Source organism: Salvelinus alpinus, chromosome 2, assembly GCF_045679555.1.
Source record: "Salvelinus alpinus chromosome 2, SLU_Salpinus.1, whole genome shotgun sequence".
Lineage (NCBI taxonomy): Eukaryota > Metazoa > Chordata > Actinopteri > Salmoniformes > Salmonidae > Salvelinus > Salvelinus alpinus.
In genome coordinates this window covers 26,827,435-26,848,492 of record NC_092087.1, presented here as the reverse complement: position 1 = coordinate 26,848,492, position 21,058 = coordinate 26,827,435, and the positions used below count along the sequence as shown (strand labels likewise).

The window sequence follows — 21,058 nt, the reverse complement described above, 5'->3', positions numbered from 1 at the left end:
TTGAGTCAAACAGTGACATGTACCATGAAAATAACTTTACTCCTAGGAATAGTAGGTCACCTTTTTTGGGGGATTCTTTCCAAAGGCCTCAGCAGAAGTTTGGGTCTGGAGGACTTAAAGCACCGGGTAATGCTAATACCTGTCGCTACTGTTTAGTTGAAGGACATTGGAAGAAAGATTGTCCTCGGCTTCATTCAAAACAGTCAGGTCAAGTTAAACCTGCTATGATGGCAGCTCCTGTTACAGCCTCTGACCACCAGGGTGAGCTGTTTCAGCCACTAGTTGAGTTTGATTCTCAGTCTTCCCACTGTGATTTTTCAGCCTTTATTTCAGATGGTGTAGTGTCCCTAGTAGATGGCAACCACAATGTTAAAATCAAGATCCTAAGAGACACTGGAGCTTTAGATTCTTTTATTCTGGAATCTGTTTTGCCGTTCTCTAAAGAGTCTGATACTGGCCGTTGTGTAATAGTATGTGGTATGGGTTTAGTTCCATTCTCTTGTCCTTTACATGAAGTTACCCTAAAATGTGGTCTGGTAGAGGGTGATGTAGATGTTGGGGTTAGACCTCAGTTGCCAGTAGAGGGAGTCCACATGATTTTGGGGAATGACTTGGCAGGTAGTAAGGTGTGGGCAGATGGCAAACTAAACATCTGTAAGAAGCAACCTTCAGTGTCACCTGCAAGGGAATCTCCGGATCAAAATTGTGTGTCTCCTGAGATATTTCCAGTCTGTGCGGTTACCCGCGCAGCCTCTCGTAAGGAGATTGAGAGTAAGCCAGAAAGTCTTGAGTTGCCAGTCAAACTCCAGACAGAACAGTTGACTAGTTCTAGAGATTCATTGATGACTGAGCAAAAGGCCGATACTACTTTAGCTGATCTGTTTGATAAAGTGGTTCCTGATTCAGTGGTGAGGAATAGTGCTCAGTGTTATTTTCTTCTTGATGGGCTGTTGGTCAGGAAATGGGTTCCACACTATGATCAGGGTTTAGGAGAACCAGTCTTTCAAATAGTTGTACCTACTAGTTTGCGAAAGAAAGTGTTGCAAACTTCACATGGTGATGTGGCAGGTCATATGGGTGTTCGTAAAACTTATGATCGCATACTTCGTTATTTTTTCTGGCCACGTTTAAAGCGGGATGTAGCTCAGTTTATTAAAACTTGTGATACGTGTCAGCGCACAAGCAAGCCAAATCAGGTTGTAAAGCCTGCACCGTTGTATCCAATACCAGCCGTAGGGCAACCTTTTGAGCATCTTATTATCGATTGTGTTGGGCCATTACCAAGGTCCAAGTCAGGTCATAGCTACTTATTAACTGTTATGTGTCAAGCAACCAGATATCTGGCAGCTTTTTCCTTGCGTACCATAACTTCAAAATCAGTAGTTAAAGCGTTAACTCAATTTATTTCAACATTTGGGATTCCAAAAACCATCCAGTCAGATCAGGGGTCTAACTTTACCTCCCATTTATTTGCTCAGGTTCTCAAACAGCTTAAAATCAAACACAACAAGTCTACTGCGTTCCATGCCCAGAGCCAGGGAGCTTTGGAACGTTTTCATCAAACATTAAAATCTTTGCTTCGTGCATACTGTACAGAACTGTCTGCAGATTGGGAGGAGGGGTTACCTTGGCTGTTACTAGCTGCTCGTGAAGTAGTGCAGGAAAGCACAGGGTTTAGCCCAAATGACTTAGTGTTTGGTCATAAGGTGCGTGGACCTTTAGCAGTGTTGCAGGATGGTTGTTTGCCTGAGGAACCACCTCGGAATCTTATTGACTATGTAAATGGTTTTAGGTTGAAGTTGTATAGGGCTGGTGAACTAGCGAAAGAGAAACTAAAATGTTCTCAACGGAAAATGAAACTGAAATATGACGGACAGGCTGAGCTGCGTGAGTTTAGTCCCGGTGATCGTGTACTTGCTCTTCTGCCTCTTGTAAGTTCACCTTTTCAGGCAAAATACTGTGGTCCTTTCACTGTGTTGCGTAAAGTGTCAGATTTGAACTATCTTATTGAAACCCTTAGTCATAGGAAGTCCTCTAAATTATGCCATGTGAACTTGTTAAAATCTTATCACTCCCGTGATCTAAGCACAGTTGAAGGCACTCCAGCGGTGAGGTCAGTGTTAACTGCTGCTCCAGTCACTGCATCTTATGGCTTTAATTTGGTGGAGGGGGGAGAAGAGGAGGAAGTTAAAGTTTCGGATGAGGTCTTACAAGGTCGGTTGAAAAACTCCCAGACTTTGCAAAACCTTGGGGTTTTGGTAGACCATTTAGACTCTGAGAAACGTGATGAATTGGTAGCTCTTATTAGAAACTACCCTGTTTTGTTTTCTGACACTCCATCACCATAATATCATTGCTGATGCTCTGTCCCGTGCTCCTTTAACCTAGCTTGTACCTTTTCTCTGTTGACCCCTACGGGCTGTCTGTGCCTCTTTCCTCTTAAATTGCTCCCCAGGTACCAGGGCTGCCGAGTTTGAGGGGCGGACAGTCGGCTGGGGGACACGGGGCTACTGCTAGGAGCCGGGACTGTTTTTTTTTTGTTTATTTGTTTTTGTGGAAATTTGAATTATTTTGAATATGTTGGAGGAAGTTGGGTTGAGGGTGGGACCCTCATTTTAAGGAGGGGGGTGTCACGGCTCCTCCTCTGCAGTGCAGGGGGCGGTTCCTCCTGCAGGCAGAGGAGGGTCGTTAGTGATTGGAGCCACCTGGGCTCAGGGTATAAAACTGTCACTAATCACTTCTCTCTCTCTCTCTCTCTGCTCATCCAGGTATGCTCATGATTTGTTTGTTCCTTTGTAGTTTTGCATAGTTTTCACTCAGGCATGTTCACACACACATATTCACGCATCCATGCACTTTACATACACCTTACATTATTATACTTCCACACCTCATTCTTTTTTCTTAGTTAAAGTTAATAGTTTGTTTATAATAAAGAACCTATTTAATTTGGCCTATACCTGTTGTTCGTGTCCCCTCATTTTTGTCACAGGCTATGAGCCGGCTTGTGACAAGTCACCCACGTGGGTATAACCAATGAAGAGATGGCACGTGGGTACCTGCTACTGTAAACCAATGAGGAGATGGGAGAGGCAGAACTTGCAGCGCGATCTGCGTCAGAAAGAGAACTGACTTCTATTTTAGCCCTTGGCAATGCAGACACTCGTTGGTGCGCGCTAGCAGTGTGGGTGCAATAATTGATTAATATATATTTCAACATTTATTTTGCAACGCAACGCGCACGCGACGCGAGCGGTGTAGTCAGCCTGTTAGGACATGGGGAATATACAGAATGTTATGACTACACAAGGGTATTATATTATCTCCAAGAGAATTCTCCTCCGTCATCGCCACGGCCGTTTACATCCCACTTCCAGCCAAAACCTCGACTGCCCTCAACGAACTTCACTGGACTTTATGCAAACTGGAAACCACATATCCTGAAGCTGAATTTATTGTAGCTGGGGATTTTAAGAAAGCAAATCTGAGAACTAGGCTGCCGAAATTCTATCAACATATTGACTGTCCTACTCGCACTACTAAGACTCTTGACCATTGCTATTCAAACTTCTGGGATGCTACAAGGCCCTCTCCCTGCCCCCCCTTCGGCAGATCAGATCACGACGCCATCTTGCTCCTCCCATCCTATAGGCAGAAACTCAAACAGGAAGTGCCTGTGCTTTGTACTATTCAATGCTGGTCTGACCAATCAGAATCCACTCTTCAGGATTGTTTTGTTCACGTGGACTGGGATATGTTCCGGATAGCTTGCGAAAATAATCTAGACGCATACACGGAAATGGTGACTGAGTTCATAAGGGAGTGTATAGGAGATGTAGTACCCACTGTGACTATTAAAACCTACCCTAACCAGAAACCATGGATAGATGGTAGCATTCGTGTGAAACTGAAAGCGCGAACCACTGCATTTAACAATGGCAAGGCGACTGGTAATATGGCAGAATATAAACGGTGTAGTTATTCACCCCGCAAGGCAATCAAATAAGCTAAACGTCAGTATAGAGATAAAGTGGAGTCGCAATTCAACGGCTCAGACACGAGACGTATGTGTTAGGGACTACAGACAATCATGGACTACTAAAGGAAAATCAGCCACGTCGCCGAGACCACATCTTGCTTCCGGACAGGCTAAACACATTCTTCGCACGCTTTGAGAATAACACAGTGCCACTGACGCGGCCCGCTACCAAGGACTGTGGGCTCTCCTTCTCCGTGGCCGATGTGAGTAAAACATTTAAACGTGTTAACCCTGCAAGGTTGCCCGTCCAGACGACATCCCTAGCTGCGTCCTCAGAGCATGTGCAGACCAGCTGGCTGGTGTGTTTTCGGGCATATTCAATCTCTCCCTATCCCAGTCTGCTGTCCCCACATGCTTCAGGATGGCTACCATTGCACCTGTACCCAATAAGGAAAAGGTAACAGAACTTAGTGACTATAGCCCCATAGCACTCTCCTCTGTCATCATGAAGTGCTTTGAGAGACTAGTCAAGGATCATATCACCTCTACCTTACCTGCCACCCTAGACCCACTTCAATTTGCTTACCGCGCCAATAGATCCACAGACGATGCAATCGTCATCACTCTGTACACTGACCTATCCTATCTGGACAGGAGGAATACCTATGTAAGAATGCTATTTATTGACTATAGTTCAGCATTCAACACCATAGTACCCTCCAAGCTCATCATTACGCTCGAGGCCCTGGGTCTTAACCTTGCCCTGTGCAACTGGGTCCTGGACTTCCTGATGGGCCGCCCCCAGGTTGTGAAGGTAGGAAACATCACCTCCACTCCGCTGATCCTCAACACTGGGGCACCACAAGGGTGCGTGCTCAGCCCCCTCCTGTACTCCCTGTTCACCCATGACTGCGTGGCCAAGCACGCCTCCAACTCAATCATCAAGTTTACAGACGACAAAACAGTAGTAGGCTTGATTACCAACAGCGACGAGACAGCCTACAGGGAGGAGGTGAGGGCTCTGGGAGTGTGGTGCCTGGAAAATAACCTCTCACTCAATGTCAACAGAGCAAAGGAGATGATCGTGTACTTCAGGAAACAGCAGAGGGTGCACCCCCCTCTCTACATCGACGGGACTGCAGTGGAGAAGGTGGAAAGTTTCAAGTTCCTTGGCATACACATCACTGACAAACTGAAATGAACCACCCACACAGACAGTGTGGTAAAGAAGGCGCAACAGAGCCTCTTCAACCTCAGGAGACTGAAGAAATTTGGCTTGTCACCTAAAACCCTCACACATTTTTACAGATGCACAATTGAAAGCATCCTGTCAGGCTGTATCACCGCCTGGTACGGCAACTGCACCGCCCGCAACCGCAAGGCTCTCCAGAGGGTGGTGCGGTCTACCCAACGCATTACCGGGGGCAAACTACCCGCCCTCCAGAACACCTACAGCACCCGATGTCACAGGAAGGCCAAAAAGATCATCAAGGACATCAACACACCTGAGCCACTTCCTGTTCCCCTCACTATCATCCAGAAGGCGAGGTCAGTAGAGGTGCATCAAAGCTGGGGCCGAGAGCCTGAAAACCAGCTTCTATCTCAAGGCCATCAGACTGTTAAACAGCCATCACTAGCACATTAGAGGCTGCTGCCTATAGGCATAGACTAGGAATCACTGGCCACTTTAAGGAATGGAACACTAGTCACTTTAATAATGTTTACATATCTGGCATTACTCATCTCATGTGAATACGCTGTTTTCTATACTATTCTACAGTATCTCATTCACTTAATAATGCTTACATATCTTGCATTACTCAACTCATATGTATATACTGTTCTTTTTTCTATACTATTCTACTGTATCTTAGTCAGTTCTGCTCTGACATCGCTCGTCCATATGTATATAGTCTTAATTCATTCCTACTTAGATTTGTGTGTACTGGGTATATGTTGTGTAATTTGTTAGATATTACTGCACTGTCGGAGCTAGAAGCACAAGCATTCCGCTACACCCGCAATAACATATATGTCACCAATAAAATGATATTTGATTAGTCCTCCCAGTTCTGACCTTTCTGCCTGTCCTGACCCTGATCTTGCCTGCCATCCTGTACCTGCCTGACTCTGATTTGGATTACGACTCTTTACCTGCCTTGATTTACCATTTGCCTGTCCCTTGTACTATAATAAACTCTGAGACTCATACTGTCTGCCTTCTGTGTCTGCATTTGGGTCTTAGCCTGAGCCTTGATATAATCAGTTAACTCAAGCTAACGTTTTGTAATTTTAGTACACCATTTTTTGGTTATCGTGATTAATCGCATTGTCTGAAAGCGGTCAAAATAGACTAAAAACATCCAAAATACATAATCAAAAACAACAGTGACGTCAAAACAATTTGACATTGAGGTTAAATAAAGTGTCCTTTGTCAAATTAAATGATTTTGCTAACTGTTACTTGGGACAAAATCAATCAATATTCTTGTAATGTGTGTTGTCTAAAAAAATCTTATATTACAGCTCAAATTCAGCAAATTCTGAATTAGCGATTCATTGTGATTAATCACAACAATCCATTGGTTAACCCGATTGCATTTAAAAAAAATAGTTTGACAGCCCCAGTTGTGTGTTACCTGGCTGAGGGTCGGTGTAGTCTACAGTGTAGCCGTCCAGTGTGAGCAGCTCCACAGGCTCTGCCTTCTTCTCTCTGTAGCTGCACATGGCAAAGGTGTACTGGCTCACCTGCACCACAAAGAGAGGGGACAGAGGGCTACTATTAGTTACTGTACATTTTGTTCATAGTACTACTCCAGCTGCCATTTACCTGGTACTTCTCGTAATAATGCATAATACCAATGAGTACAGGGACCCCAGAAATGTTATAGAATTGGTAAACTGCTTAGTAATTACTATGTAAATACAATTGTCGTATACCAGGTAAATAACGAAGAGAGCATAATATCTTATCAGTTGTCCTTAACCCCATTGTGCTTCAACTCTCACAGATGACACATTTTCACTAACCCAGGCATTGGACCACTTGTTCGTGATAACCAACCGGGATAAATGGGTTAATGAGCCAATCACCAGGCATAAATGGTGACCAGATGCTGGTCAAGATAGGCATATGGGAAAACAATCTGTGTATGTGTGTGTATATGCATTAGTGAACGTGTGTGTGTGTGTGAGATAGAGTATGGGAGGGGTAAGTGACAGCTGTGTTGCCCACTCTTGAACCACTTGTCAGTAATGTGTGTGAGTGTGAGTGGGTATACAAGGATAATCACATTATAATTAGATGAATGAAGTGGCCAAGCCAGGGGAAGAGGGGCTGGTTCAAGCTTGGTTCATGGCTGGTGGAGAGACTGTGACAATGTACAGTGCCTTCAGAAAGTATTCATACCCCTTGACTTATTCCATATTTTGTTGTGTTACAGACGGAATTCTAAATGGATTTTTTAAAAACATCTCACCCATCTACATACAATACCCGATAATGACAAAGTAAAAACATGTTTTTAGAAATGTTAGCAAATTTATTGAAAATGAAATACAGAAACATCTCATTTACATACAAGTAAGTATTCACACCCCTGAGTGAGTACATGTTAGATTCACCTTTGTCAGTGATTACAAATGTGAGTCTTCTGGGTAAGTCTCTAAGAGCTTTGCACCCCCGGATTGTACAATATTTTCCCATTATTATTTTCAAAATTCCTCAAGCTCTGTCAAATTGGTTGTTGAACATTGCTAGACAGCCATTTTTAGGTCTTGCCATAGATTTTCAAGTAGATTTAAGTCAAAACTGTAACTCGGCCACTCAGGAACATTCACTGTCTTCTTGGTAAGCAACTCCAGTGTCGATTTGGCCTTGTGTTTTAGGTTATTGTCCTGCTGAAAGGTGAATTCCTCTCCCAGTGTCTGTTGGAAAGCAGACTGAGACAGGCTTTCCTCTAGGATGTTGCCTGTGCTTAGCTCCATTCTGTTTCTTTTTTATCCTGAAAAACTACCCAGTCCTTAACAATTACAAGCATACCCATAACATGATGCAGCCACCACTATGTTTTTGCCCCAAACATAACACTTTGTATTCAGAACAAAAAGTTAATTGCTTTGCCACATTCTTTGCAGTATTACTTTAGTGCCTTGTTGCAAACAGGATGCATGTTCTGGAATATTTTTTCTTCTGTACAGGCTTCCTTCTTTTCACTCTGTCAATTAGGTTAGTATTGTGGAGTAACTACAATGTTGTTGATCCATTGTCACGCCCTGACCATAGAGAGCCTTTTATTCTCTATGTTGGTTAGGTCGGGGTTTGACTAGGGTGGGTCATCTAGGTGATTTATATTTCTATGTTGACCTGGTATGGTTCCCAATCAGAGGCAGCTGTTTATTGTTGTCTCTGATTGGGGATCATATTTAGGCAGCCATTTCCCCTTTGTGGGATCTTGACTATGTATAGTTGCCTGTGAGCACTATAGTAGCTTCACGTTTCGTTTTGCGATTTATTGTTTTCTTTGAGTCTCACTACCTAATAAAGAGGATGGAACCATACCACACTGCATCTTGGTCCACTCATTATAACGATCGTGACATCCATCTTCAGTTTTCTCCTATCACAGCCATTAAACTCTGTAACTGGCCTCATGGTGATACACCATCCAAAGTAATACATTTTTTTATATATATTTTTTTTACATTTAACCTTTATTTAACTAGGCAAGTCAGTTAATAACAAATTCTTACTTACAATGATGGCCTACCCCAAAGTGTAAGTAATAACGTTACCATGCTTGAAAGGATATTCAATACCTGCTTTTTAAAAATGTTACCCATCTACCAATAGGTGCCCTTCTATGTGAGGCATTGGAAAACCTCCCTGGTATTTACGGTTGAATCTGTGTTTGAAATTCACTGCTCGACTGAGGGACCTTACAGATAATTGTATGTGTGGGGTACATAGATGAGGTAGTCATTTAAAAATAATGTTAAACACTATTATTGCACACAGAGTGAGTACTTGCAACGTATTATGTGACTTGTTAAGCAAATTTTTACTCCTGAACTTATTTAGGCTTGCCATAACAAAGGGGTTGAATACTTACTGACTCAATACATTTCAGCTTTTCATTTATTAGTTAATTTGTAAACATTTCTAAAAACATAATTCCACTTTGATATTATGTGGTATTGTGTGTAGGCCAGTGACAAACAAATCAAAATTTAATAAAGGTTTAATTCAGGCTGTAACACAACAAAATGTGGAAAAAGTCGAGGGGTGTGAATACTTTCTGAAGGCACTGTATGTTTCCATGAACAGCAACATGGTGCGAGTGTGCATGTGTGCTTTAAAAGTAACTCACGTCGATGAGAGAGAGAAGAGAGTGAGTGTTTATGTTCTTGTGAGTGTACAGTATGCATCTATCCAGCGCTGATTCAGTGATATTCTGGATTATTATGTTATTCTGCTACAGACAGGGAGAGAGAGAGAGGTGGAGAGAGGTGATCAGAGAGTAAGGAGGCGGGTGGTCAGGGTGCTGTTGCTGGGGCCGTTGCCAGGGCGGGGTTATGGCCCTGACTCTGTCACTCAGCGTGGACAGACGAGTGACACCCTGTCACAAGAGATGGGAGCCTGACTGCTAGGTGCCAGTCATGCCACGGCAACCCGCGGATCCCGGCCAATCCTGCGCCATTGTCACCTCTGCTGCAAGTGGCAGCTCTCACTGGCTGCAGCCTGCCTCTGTATGACAACAGAGATTCACTGTCAGGGCACTGATGAGGCCCCGGGTGGAGCTCGCTGGGCCGCTGGGACACTACCCAGCTTCACGGTGCCCACTTGCCTTCGGGACGTCACTGGGGCACATCAGAACTCCCCCTCTCCTTCCTACCCCCTCGCCTGTCTCTCTCTCTCTCCTACCACTTCCCTGTTACATCCCCTTGCCTGTTAAAGTTTGGGCCCGTCTAGGCCAGGCGAGATAGACACAGGGATAGACACAGAGATAGACACAGGGATAGACACAGAGATAGACACAGAGACAGACAGACACAGAGCAGGAGGCAGAGAGAGACTATTGGCTCAGAGTTTGGCTGACCTGCTGTCAAACTGACCGTTAAATTATTCTAAAAGACTTGGCTCCCTGATTACCCTACATACTTTGCTCTTATAACCTTGTTATTGTTGAGAGTCTATAAATTGGATTGTTTGATGGGTGGGGTGGGGCTGGAGGGCAGACCAGAGATGTGATCAATGTGGTTGTTTGTCAGGGAGGGGATCACTGGGTATGAAAGTTGTCATAGTCAACTGCCTAATAACTTTACTCCAGAGCTAGTGCACAGCAGCAGAGAGAGAGAGAGGGGGAGAGAAAAGAGCACAAGAGAGAGGGTAAGTGAACAGAGAGGTGAAAAAGAAAAGAGAGAGTGAAAGAAGGAGGGAGGGAGAAATACTAAGAGTGCAGAGGGGAGCTGAGTGAGAAAGTGGCTGCTGCCAGCTGTGTTGGAGGGCAGCCTCCAGACTGCTGAATAATTACACTTCACTTTGCATTAAAAAAAATAGGTTTATGGCTCCAATCTGTTCTGTTGAGCAGGGACATGGCAGGGCACTCAACTATCCAGCTAGCACTACAGGCAGGATTAACTCTGTCTGAACAGGGTGAGGGTAGGAGGAGGGAGTGGCAAGAGTTGGGGTTGGGGAGGAAGCCAATAAGTGTGATCCTTCGACTCTTAATTTAGTTAAAACACAGTTTCACAGGTTTAGAGTGGCATTTTTGCTTCTCGTGATGGGATGGTTCAGCGGAGCTCGACGGCTTTGATAGCGATGCTTTCCACTTTCACTGGGTATGAAAGATGAGAGATGGGACTTATCACATAGGAATGGGGGTTACATGGCATGAACCATCATGACAGCCACCTGGTGGGATGTTCAACCCTGACTCGTTCTTGTTCTCTGGCACATCTAGCGTGTTTACATAGTGTCTTAGTTATGACAGATGCACACCTGTAGAACACTGTTGATGACTTGTTGTTGGCGTGTTGCTGCCATGTTTCATGGGTGATGCCAGCGTCCATCACCCAGCCCTGTAAATTATCTACTCACGCCATGTAATTAACAACTCATGAATAATTCAACAGGAAACTAATCTCTGAAATAAATACCCCCCAGTGTAAGCTGTGCTATTTATGAGTATCATGGAAAATGTCAATCAAACGGCATTTAGCATGCGTGTGTGTGTGTACCAGACCTGGGTTCAATTGCTAATTACTTTCACATGCATTTCGAAGTAAGTATTCAGAATCATTTTTTTGATGAAAAGACAAGTAGTTGGAAACTCATGGAAAGTATTGGCATGTATTTGAAAATACTAAAATACCCTGACTCAAATACACTCCCATGCATTTAACCCTGGTATTTGAAAATAGTATTTGAAAATACTGTCAAATAGTAGGCTATTTATATAAAATTATTAGAAAATACTTTCAAATACTTCCAATAGAAGTAGTTGATTCGGGCCACTCAAAAACACAGAATATAATAATCAAATACACATCTGGTGTGCACACCACATTTGGCATGCAGCTGATGTGAACTTGCTGTTCATGAAGTTATTTCACAGGAGGAGGGTTGAACATCACAGAGTGCTGATTGTGAATCTCATCCACAGTAATTAACACAGCTAACTCATAACAAACTTTGAAATACACACAAACATTTTGTTTCTCACTTAAATTATTAATTTATATTTCATATGCAGTACCAGTCAAAAGTTTGGACACACCTACTTATTCAAGGGTTTTTCTTTATTTTTTACTATTTTCTACATTGTAGAATAATAGTGAAGACATCAAACTATGAAATAACACATATTTCATCACAACATCAATCTCCAAACATACAAATACATTTGAGTCCAACATAACACCAATAGATTATTGAATACTTACACGCGACTTAACATAATAAAAACAAAAGCAAGAAAATGTTTTACAAATCAAATTATACACAAACATAGGACATGCATGATGTCTATCTCTCTATGACACATACTGACACACAACAGTCACACAAAAACACACACTTCATCTCACTGTCATGAACAAACAAGCATCCTTTCTCTCCAAGAAACACACCCACACACACAGTGGCAGTCTATTGACCGGTATTTGTCACATGCTGTATGTATAGCTGGGAGCAAGTGAGAGGAGCATTCCGTGGGCCCTTTTAGCTGCGAGTGCTAGGCCAGCCAGCGTACACTCTGGTTTGTCAATCGCCTGTCAACTCCTCGCCCTGAGACATATCCTCCCGAACACAGAGGAGACTGCATAATGCTCCAAATGATGCACAAAAAATGGCTGCTACAGCTACAAAGCTTCTGACAAGAACTGTATTAGACCTTTATCACCCCAGTCAACTAGATGAAGACACGTACTACAGCTTGACAGTTAAAACACATAACATATCACTTATTGGGCTAGTGCTGACCATGGTTATTTAGTTGTAAGTATTTTGTTCTTACCTGCACCAAGACATAGAATCTCTTCTTCCATCTCTTCCACACATTTTTACCAATAGCCCATAGGTACCTAAGTAAACAAAAGCAATGGTTTAACAACTGTCCTTTCTACAGAGGCTGCTTTACAATATTCCATTTTGTGTTGCATCATTTTGTCCTGGAGAAGTGGCATGCTAAAAAAGCATTTGTTTATGTTACAATTAAGCAATAAGGCCCGGGGGGGGGGGGGGGGGGGGTTGGTGGTGGTACAGTATATGGCCAATATACAGTGGGGTGAACAAATATTTGACACACTGCCGATTTTGCAGGTTTTCCTACTTACAAAGCATGTAGAGGTCTGTAATTTTTATCATAGGTACAATTCAACTGTGACAGATGGAATCTAAAACAACAATCCAGAAAATCACATTGTATGATTTTTAAGTAATTAATTTGCATTTGCATGACATAAGTATTTGATACATCAGAAAAGCAGAACTTAATATTTGGTACAGAAACCTTTGTTTGCAATTACAGAGATCATACGTTTCCTGTAGTTCTTGACCAGGTTTGCACACACTGCAGCAGGGATTTTGGCCCACTCCTCCATAAAGACCTTCTCCAGATCCTTCAGGTTTCGGGGCTGTCGCTGCGCAATACGGACTTTCAGCTCCCTCCAAAGATTTTCTATTGGGTTCAGGTCTGGAGACTGGCTAGGCCACTCCAGGACCTTGAGATGCTTCTTACGGAGCCACTCCTTAGTTGCCCTGGCTGTGTGTTTCGGGTCGTTGTCATGCTGGAAGACCCAGCCACGACCCATCTTCAATGCTCTTACTGAGGGAAGGAGTTTGTTGGCCAAGATCTCACGATACATGGCCACATTCATCCTCCCCTCAATACGGTGCAGTCATCCTGTCCTCTTTGCAGAAAAGCATCCCCAAAGAATTATGTTTCCACCTCCATGCTTCACGGTTGGGATGGTGTTCTTGGGGTTGTACTCATCCTTCTTCTTCCTCCAAACACGGCGAGTGGAGTTTAGACCAAAAAGCTCTATTTTTGTCTCATCAGACCACATGACCTTCTCCCATTCCTCCTCTGGATCATCCAGATGGTCATTGGCAAACTTCAGACGGGCCTGGACATGTGCTGGCTTGAACAGGGGGACCTTGCGTGCGCTGCAGGATTTTAATCCATGACGGCGTAGTGTGTTACTAATGGTTTTCTTTGAGACTGTGGTCCCAGCTCTCTTCATGTCATTGACCAGGTCCTGCCGTGTAGTTCTGGGCTGATCCCTCACCTTCCTCATGATCATTGATGCCCCACGAGGTGAGATCTTGCATGGAGCCCCAGACCGAGGGTGTCATGCCAACAGTAAAGCATCCTGAGACCATTCATGTGTGGGGTTGCTTTTCAGCCAAGGGAGTGGGCTCACTCACAATTTTGCCTAAGAACACAGCCATGAATAAAGAATGGTACCAACACATCCTATGAGAGCAACTTCTCCCAACCATCCAGGAACAGTTTGGTGACGAACAATGCCTTTTCCAGCATGATGGAGCACCTTGCCATAAGGCAAAGTTGATAACTAAGTGGCTCGGGGAACAAAACATTGATATTTTGGGTCCATGGCCAGGAAACTCCCCAGACCTTAATCCCATTGAGAACTTGTGGTCAATCATCAAGAGGCGGGTGGACAAACAAAAACCCACAAATTCTGACAAACTCCAAGCATTGATTATGCAAGAATGGGCTGCCATCAATCAGGATGTGGCCCAGAAGTTAATTGACAGCATGCCAGGGCGGATTGCAGAGGTCTTGAAAAAGAAGGGTCAACACTGCAAATATTGACTCTTTGCATCAACTTCATGTAATTGTCAATAAAAGCCTTTGACACTTATGAAATGCTTGTAATTATACTTCAGTATTCCATAGTAACACCTGACAAAATATCTAACGACACTGAGGCAGCAGACTTTGTGAAAATGTATATTTGTGTCATTCTCAAAACTTTTGGCCACGACTGTAGATGAAGGGGAGGAGACAGGTTAAAGAAGGATTTTTAAGCCTTGAGACAATTGAGACATGGATTGTGTATGTGTGCCATGCTGGGTTTTTCACGCTCAACAGTTTCCTGTGTGTATCAAGAATGATCCATCACCCAAAGGACATCCAGCCAACTTGACACAACTGTGGGAAGCATTGGAGTCAACATGGGCCAGCATCCCTGTGGAACGCTTTCGACACCTTGTAGAGTCCATGCCCCGACGAATTGAGGCTGTTCTGAGGGCAAAAGGTGGGGGTTGCAACTCAATATTAGGAAGGTGTTCTTAATGTTTTTAATGTTCTTAATCAACTTGCGCAAATGGAAATTGCAAACAATAACAGAGATGCTTGTGCTTAGGTTTGCAAAGCTACCGGTAATTTACTAAAGTTACCGGAATCTTCAGAAATGTGGGTAATTAACAGAAAATCTATGGCAATCTATCGTAACTTTGGTCATTTATAATTGAATAACTTTTTATTATTCATATAGAGTATTCATTTATTATATCTGTGTCCATATCTTTCATGAGTATAGTACATAGAACATATGGTTCAAGATGAAAAAAAAAGCCTAATTAATGAAAAACGCCTGTAATAAACAATGGCATTATATTCAATTAACTCTGCAACTCTTCCAACTATTGACATTTTTCACAACTGCCACCAGTTTGTCACCAAAACATTGACAACAAATAGATACTGACATAGTAAAATAAACCTTCATATGAAACACCAATGGTATTCACCAAGTGTGTGGTTTATATATAGGATAATGTTTAACAGCTCTGCCATTCAATTATTTTATTTAAAAATCTTATTTCATTAATTGTACATGTGGTAAGGTCACACGGAGGGCCAGAGATGATTACAGACACCTGTGATAATCTGAAATACCCAAAAGGGCCACTAGATGTCTTGTAATAGATTACATAAAATTCTTGAAAGATACCAACATTCTGGTAGTTTGCTGGTAAACTTTGAAAGTTTCCAGTAATATACCCTCCCTTTGCTACCCTACTTGTGCTATAGTAAAATGTCTCTACTGACCTCTAATGGTTAAAAGTTGTTACTGCTACCTTTTACTATGGCAAGGGTTTTAGCGCTAGAGCTACCTTGTTGGTTCATGGTTTTAAAGTGGGAAAATAACTGTTTTCTGATATTTACTTAATTCAGAGAAGAACATGGTTTGTGGATGGGAGTGCCATAAATTCTCCTGACACATCCAGAACTCCAGCCAGTATGTGCCAGTGGACGTCCCTACATGTGGGTATGATCACTGCACTCTGGTTTGTTGAGTGCTATTAGTCTTGAGTCTGCGGAAGTCCAGAATGAGTTGTGTTGTTTCTTGTTGTGTTATGAAGAGATCAGAGCATGAAGGAGAAGGAGGGCTTTGGAAAAGAACATCTGAGGGTGAGGACCCCAGCTCTGCCTGCATCTGCCCGCTCTTCCCCCTGGTCGGGCTAGGGGTGCCCTGGCTCGCCTCCCTCTGCCTGTGTACCCTCCTGTTTAGTTTAGGGGCGTCAGTGCTTGTCGCTCTGAATAAACTAGTGCCCAAGGAGCAGCGGGCAAGGGGGCTGCCAGCAGCCTGCCAGGCAGAGGCTGGTACAGGGAGCTAAGGGCCCCAATGCAGGCTACTGTAGGGCCACCCCAAGAGCAGATCAGGCCCCACAGGCCCTGTACAGGAAGCATATGGAGGAGTGAGTGAGGGAGACAGGCGGAGCGCCTCAAAGCCCAGACACTGGGTAGCACTTAGGCTTCCCCATAGAGCAGGACGTGCACACGTACAAACACAGACACACACACACACACACACACACACAATGGAGGAGACCGGAGGAGGGAGGAAGGGAGGAATGTGACGTTAACATGTCCTTATGTCTCTGAGTTGGTGCTGTCGCATCACTTCTATCACTAGCCATCAAGCTAATCACAATCATTATTTGCTATTTGATCTGGGATGAGGAGGGTGCCAAGACATTTGACTTGATATCCATTCATGACAGTCAGAGTTCTTACTCTTTTTCAATGTTCTCTAACTCAATCAATACCAGCAGGCAACATTTGAGTGGTTCTGACCTGGTTTTAAACCCCTCCTGAATTGTATGTTTGGCCTACAGACTTCCTTTGCTATGAATCCGCCCATAGCAGCCATGCACCTGTGCAGTCTACAGAGGCTGTGATATTGAGGAGTTTGTGAGACAAGACACAATACCGAAAACGGTTCTTCTCATGAAAATGTCTCTAAAGTCTGAACAGTTTAAGCTATAAACTATTATGAAAAGCTGAGACTCTATCCTGAAAAGCATAGACCGTCACGAACGTGCACGTGTTGTCTGTTTTGCTCTACGAGGCTCACACGCCGCACAGGATACTGTATTCTCGACATAGCTCATCCTCGTGACATTAGTCTATAAAACTCATGAATGTAACTTATGTCAAATTGTTTTTTATTTTACTTGTAGCAGGGAAAAGAAAATGGTAAAACACTTCACTGTGAGGCAAAATATGATGGCTGGACAAACGGATACATCAAATTTGTGACAAAACCAGGCTGATTTGAACTGATTGGGCTTTAACATGGTAATGTCTTACATGTTTGTTTTTTTTTCTTTTCTTTTTTTTTCACCTTTATTTAACCAGGTAGTCCAGTTGAGAACAAGTTCTCATTTGCAACTGCGACCTGGCCAAGATAAAGCATAGCAGTGTGAACAGACAACACAGAGTTACACATGGAGTAAACAATAAACAAGTCAATAACATGGTAGAAAAGAAAAAAAAAAGAGAATCTATATACAATGTGTGCAAAAGGCATGAGGTAGGCAATAAATCGAATAATTACAATTTAGCAGATTAACACTGGAGTGATAAATCATCAGATGATCATGTGCAAGAAGAGATACTGGTGTGCAAAAGAGCAGAAAAGTAAATAAATAAAAGCAGTATGGGGGGTGAGGTAGGTAAATTGGGTGGGTAGTTTACAGATGGACTATGTACAGCTGCAGCGATCGGTTAGCTGCTCGGATAGCAGATTTTTAAAGTTGTTGAGGGAGATAAAAGTCTCCAACTTCAGAGATTTTTGCAATTCGTTCCAGTCGCAGGCAGCAGAGAACTGGAAGGAAAGGCGTCCAAATGAGGTTTTGGCTTTAGGGATGATCAGTGAGATACACCTGCTGGAGCGCGTGCTGCGGGTGGGTGTAGCCATCGTGACCAGTGAACTGAGATAAGGCGGCACTTTACCTAGCATAGCCTTGTAGATGACCTGGAGCCAGTGGGTCTGACGACGAACATGTAGCGAGGGCCATCCGACTAGGGCATACAGGTCGCAGTGGTGGGTCGTATAAGGTGCTTTAGTAACAAAACGAATGGCACTGTGATAAACTGCATCCAGTTTGCTGAGTAGAGTATTGGAAGCTATTTTGTAGATGACATCGCCGAAGTCGAGGATCGGTAGGATAGTCAGTTTTTCTAGGGTAAGTTTGGCGGCGTGAGTGAAGGAGGCTTTGTTGCGGAATAGAAAGCCGATTCTTGATTTGATTTTGGATTGGAGATGTTTGATATGAGTCTGGAAGGAGAGTTTGCAGTCTAGCCAGACACCTAGGTACTTATAGATGTCCACATATTCTAGGTCAGAACCGTCCAGGGTGGTGATGCTAGTCGGGCGTGCGGGTGCAGGTAGCGAACGGTTGAAAAGCATGCATTTGGTTTTACTAGCGTTTAAGAGCAGTTGGAGGCCACGGAAGGAGTGTTGTATGGCATTGAAGCTCGTTTGGAGGTTAGATAGCACAGTGTCCAAGGAAGGGCCGGAAGTATATAGAATGGTGTCGTCTGCGTAGAGGTGGATCAGGGAATCGCCCGCAGCAAGAGCAACATCATTGATGTATACAGAGAAAAGAGTCGGCCCGAGAATTGAACCCTGTGGTACCCCCATAGAGACTGCCAGAGGACCGGACAACATGCCCTCCGATTTGACACACTGAACTCTGTCTGCAAAGTAGTTGGTGAACCAGGCAAGGCAGTCATTAGAAAGTGTTTGTAGAAGTGTAAGGCTATGCACACTTTGTTTATGCAGTGTTTCCCCTATATTGCTACCGCTGCAAGAGATATGATTTCCTAGAGGAAACACTGTAATGCCGAGCCCAGGCAATGGAACCTGTACAGAGATGTTTCCATTTCACTCAAAATGAATGACGACTGTTTTAAATTGCTGGGGTGAAAGCAGTGAATTACTGAAAGAGAGTACTTTATTATGTAGGCTTGATAAATGCAGTAGCACAATATTTGAAAAAATCTAAAATTGTCAGATGTCAAAGTGCCAATTACACAGTAAAGTTCAATGTATGTTGAAGATAATAGTTTAAAGGTCAAGATAAAGTAAAGGTTGCCTGTTTTGGTCAGTCGATCGTCTCTGTTCTGGAAGTGTGTTATGCAGTAATGATCAGCACCACTAGATGGCAGCAAACCATTGTTTGATCTAGAGTTTCAGTGCAAAGTAACTTACCCACAGTGCTTCATGTTTTGTGGCTTGTCCATGCGGATGGCCAGTTTGATCTTCAGGTCACTGTCAGGACAGCCTTTGGACACGGACATCTTGTGCAGTTCTGACTGTTTGGGACTGTTGGGGGTCGGATGGAGCACAACCTGGAAGCACAATGGCACATCCAGTATACCTATTATACAAGTCAAGTCAAGTCATAGATAAAGCACACAGTCATGTAAGGTTGTATCAATGTATATGTCTATGTATATGTATGATAGTATCAATGTATACACCATATTCATGTCAAAGTAGCAACTGTTTTGAAAAACGAGTTTGCTGCCAACTATGCCTATCTCTGGCTCCAGTCGTGTAGGCTCTTACCCTGCCCAGCTCTTTGTCCTCCAGGGCCAGTACTCCTGTGCTCTCAGTAAACAGCTTCACCTTTACGGCTGGCAGGGGGTGTGTGGTGGTGAAGTCCCCCTGGGTCCCCCAGCTGGAACACACACAAGACCACAGGGAGAGACCCACAGGGTTAAATAGTGACATGATATGTTTGACATGGAAAATGGTGTCTTGCTGCTCTGTTACAGATCATTTATTAATCACACATTTAATCTTTTCACAGAAGAGGGAGAAGAGAATTTAAATGTTTAAATCAACTTTATTGGATCAAGACCCTACAGTACAGTAGTGAGGAGAGAGCAAGAGCAAGCGAGAGAGTGTGTGTGTGTGTGTGTGTGTGTGTGTGTATGACAAACCCGGTGTATTCAGAAGACACATTCTGAGGAAGAGATAGCACAGGGAAACCTTGACAGCACAAGCACTATTACATAATTCCTAGATCACTCAGCATGCCTTTGGGATGCATCACAACCATCTGTGAACTAGCTCCAAGCTGTGAGGTGTTTCTGTGTGTGTCATTTCGCACTGATGGGCTGTGTCTCCTTTCTATGTGGTCTTACAGTATATCTGTGAAGAATATCCCAAGTTTTACACTTAAGTCCTGTACTTACGGCAGTTACCATCTATGAAGCATTTCCCTGATGTGATGGATCCACAGTGTGAGTATTCCTTTGTAACGATTAACTACTATACAAGAGAATAAGTCTGTAAGCGGTATATACAGTAAGTGGTATCTCTGGCACACCCAAATGAAGCAGGAGATGCAGGGTGTTTGAAAGGGGATGCTATTATAGAATGTTGTGAAAACAGTTGATTATGTGATTCAAGTGCATTGTGCCACAGGGCTATTGTTGGTAGAGAGCATATACTGTACCTATGTAACCAGCAATAACGTTATCTAACGTCATTAGCTAAGTTACACCAGAGAGGTTATTATATTCCAGTATCTCTGGATATACTCACCAACATCAGTCGTTGCACACCAAGCTAGCATTACTGTTGCAGCCTTAGGGACCGACGAACTCCAACCACCTATTCCGCATACCAGGGTCCGTCGGCAGGGCATGCAAACCATAGAAACTTTGACAGTGCAGGCATTGTCAATCCGTATAAAGGGTTTTCAGTCTGCCGTCCTTTGAACGCGTTGGGGCGATGAAACAACGGAGCCCCATTAAAATGAAGGTAATTGAAGTGGACAGAGGGGCGTGGAGCAAAAGGGGGCCTGATTTATTGACATAACTGTAATCCAAACCCAACCTTCATTTACTCGTTGTGAAGCACTGAGGTTCCAAAATTATTTTAGTCAAGACTGACTTTATTACCAAAATTATGCTATTTACACTTTGTAGTCAATTTTGACACTAGAATAAATGTTTGACTCATATCGATGCCACATAGGCCGTTTCCAAAGAGATTAGTTGCTTTTTAGGGGCAGTCACTCTTTAAATGACCAAGGATAAGCAACCTAAGGGTGGGTTGCACCAACATGGATTAACTCTTAAACAGAGTTAAATCAAGGTGTGTCTATTAATCTTGTTGCACCAAATTTTAAACCTAGTTTAAATGAATCCTAGTTAAATTAAATCCTTCCTCTAATCGAAGTTTAGTTTTCACTTTAAACCTAGATTAATTTTAAACCTGTTGCTCAATAAAAATAAAAAATAT

At 43.3% G+C, this 21,058-nt stretch overlaps 1 protein-coding gene across 5 annotated transcripts in view; it reads right to left on the bottom strand.

The window, feature by feature from the left end:
* Positions 1-21,058, bottom strand: part of LOC139557610 (calcium-dependent secretion activator 1-like) — a 150,920-nt gene that overhangs the window by 71,631 nt on the left and 58,231 nt on the right. For all 5 annotated transcript variants that reach the window (XM_071372679.1, XM_071372646.1, XM_071372663.1 and 2 more), the window contains exons 8-11: positions 19,373-19,484; positions 19,013-19,152; positions 12,496-12,562; positions 6,619-6,727 (exon numbers count right to left, since the gene is read on the bottom strand). In XM_071372679.1, the coding sequence (XP_071228780.1) occupies positions 6,619-6,727; positions 12,496-12,562; positions 19,013-19,152; positions 19,373-19,484 (428 nt within the window). The remainder of the gene's footprint in view (positions 1-6,618; positions 6,728-12,495; positions 12,563-19,012; positions 19,153-19,372; positions 19,485-21,058) is intronic.